This window comes from Gadus morhua, chromosome 3 (genome assembly GCF_902167405.1).
Source record: "Gadus morhua chromosome 3, gadMor3.0, whole genome shotgun sequence".
Classification (NCBI taxonomy): Eukaryota; Metazoa; Chordata; class Actinopteri; order Gadiformes; family Gadidae; genus Gadus; species Gadus morhua.
Window position 1 is genome coordinate 20065107 of NC_044050.1, and position 2500 is coordinate 20067606.

At 47.0% G+C, this 2500-nt stretch overlaps 1 protein-coding gene across 2 annotated transcripts in view; it reads right to left on the bottom strand.

The window, feature by feature from the left end:
* sdk1a (sidekick cell adhesion molecule 1a) overlaps positions 1-2500 on the bottom strand; it is a 255428-nt gene that overhangs the window by 7551 nt on the left and 245377 nt on the right. For both annotated transcript variants that reach the window (XM_030350672.1, XM_030350671.1), the window contains one exon: positions 107-293. In XM_030350672.1, coding sequence (XP_030206532.1) covers positions 107-293 — 187 coding nt within the window. The remainder of the gene's footprint in view (positions 1-106; positions 294-2500) is intronic.

A 2500-nucleotide genomic window follows, 5' to 3' on the forward strand; every position in this document is an offset into this window, starting at 1 on the left:
TGTGATTATGATTTTTTTCCATAATCCTGCAACCCTAGTCAAATCACACCCTAAGCCAAAAAAAACACGCTCATCCGTAACACCATAACGTTGACCTTTGACCTACCGGACTGCTGGGTCCTGGCCCCGCGCGGCTCGCTGGGGGGCCCGTCCCCGGCAGTGTTGAAGGCGGTCAGCGTCAGCATGTAGTGTGTGTAGCTGGTGAGGTTGGCCAGCCGCGCGCTGGTGTCGGGCACAAACACCACCGTCACCTTGTCGGTCTCGTTCTGCCGCTCCCGCTCCCAGTAGTGGATCTGCAGAGTCAACAACCCCCCCCCAGAGACAGAGGAAGCACTGGTGGTCAGAGAGCGGTCAGGCTGTCCCCCTGGCACGGTCCAGCTCTGTGGGTATGCGGGATCGATTGATGCCGATGATATGAGTGTTTGATGTCCACTTGAGTCTAGACCCGGCAGCGATGTACCCTGGTTGGACTTGACTGAAGTGTGAAGTGTACGTAGGATGATGTTGGGAGGACTTGGAGTGATTTCACCCACGGACAAAAGTAGTAGGTTTGTGACAAAATGTGTGTCGATGGCCACAGTGTGTTGGGTACTCTAAATTCAACTAGTCAAACTTTTACCGATACGCCGTCGCCTGCGTCCGCTCAACAACAGCACCTGAGCGATCGTGTCTGGTCTGACCCGGTCTCACCGCGACTCGGGTCGTTAACCAATCAGCCCGAGGGAATCACAGTCACCACATTCCGTTCACTTCTGTTGTTCTGCAGTTTCCTCTTGTTCCTGGTTCAAACATCTGCTTCCCAATCTTTCCTCTCACAAACTGTGTCTACAGTGGTCGATGACACTGGCCGAAAGACAAAGTTAAGACCCATCCGCCTCCTTGTCCTCTCCACCCTGCTCCTGTCCTCCTGTCCCCCTTCCCCTCCTTCCATCTGTTCCTAGTCCCCACTCTCCTAGTGCCCCGTCTCTGTCTGTCTCTCGCTGCTCCCTGTCCCTGTCTAGATCCGTTTAAATGACAAATGTACTCCTCCGGAGAGCGCTTCATTAAAACACTGAAGCGTCGGTGTAGTGCGTTGACTGCTCCGCGGTGCGAAAGAGACAGAGAGAGCAGCCTGGAACCGATTACAATTTGAGATAGCTTGGCTCGGGCGCAGGGCTGTGATTGACAACAAAGCCACGAAGGGTGCGAGTGTTACAGTGTACTGGGGTACCTGCAGAGATCCAGACGAGTTTCATTTGAAAAATAAACTCCTTGCTGACGGTGGGCCACGTAGGAGCGCATTATTGATGCTGCATATATATACAGTATATATTCAAATATATTCCATGAGACTTTGTGGTAAAGGCATAATTGCTGCCAATATTGAATTGAAGGAGAAGGCAATCATTGGATAATGAGTGCTGTGGCTGAAGACTGAACGGCGACTCTTACGACTGCAGTCACATCAAATGCATATCCTTGAAAAATATCCATAAGTATATACAACAGTTAATTGGATGGAGGATGAGAAAATTAAAGCGATCTGTCATTGAACATATTAAAAAAGGCAAATCAACAGTAGTGTAGTTATTCATGCCACTGTAGCTGCGGCCATTAGATGGGTTTAGGTAGTGCCCTGAGTTCCCTCCTGGCTCAATATCCCTGTACAGTCAGGCTGTGGACTATCGATCGCTGGGGTCAAGCTATATGAGACGTGGGATGATCTGTCTGGAGCCCTGTGAATTATATTGAAGGAACCGAAAGGGCAATGCTGGTTAAAGGTACTATGGGAAAAGCAAAATAAATCCCTTCTCATTACTGGCCCCTTTGGCCACAAAGTGAACTACAGCCTGCTGGAGCTTGTGCCTTCAGAGCACTGGATCACGATCTCTGTGGGTTGAGACAATAACAATCCAATATGAATGCTATTTATAATCATATGTCACCTTACTAATTAAAAAGTTGGGAAATAAAATTAGAAAAAAACTATCCGTGCTTACACATAGATTTCTTCCTTTTTCATAATAACAGAAATCAGACCGTAGTCTGTTTGACACAACAGAGGGAATCTTTTTATAAGTAAATAACAACCTCATTGGGGAGGGGGGGGGGGAGGGCTGTGTATCTACAGTAGAGCACGCACCCCCAATGTCAGACCTGTTGTCACCCTGCCCTCTTATTCTACCACACACCTAAATGCATACATGCATAAGTTGCAACAGTGTAAGTATCCTACACCAGGTCCTTTTAAGCTGTCAAACATCAATGACAACAGCTCAGTCAATGTCAGTCCGTTACACAAGATGCTATCCATGTGTCACTGAGTATTCGGTTCAAAGGTCACAGTAAACGCCTCCTGAAAGTGCTTTGCTCCTATTCTTTACATAGTGATTGTACACTTTGAAAGCAAATTACCCTTCAGGGTTTTATATATACATGTATGCTTGTCATATTTAAAATATATTATCTATTTCTTTATTTTTCTTTGTGTCAACTCTAAGCAACTCACCTAAAATAAAGT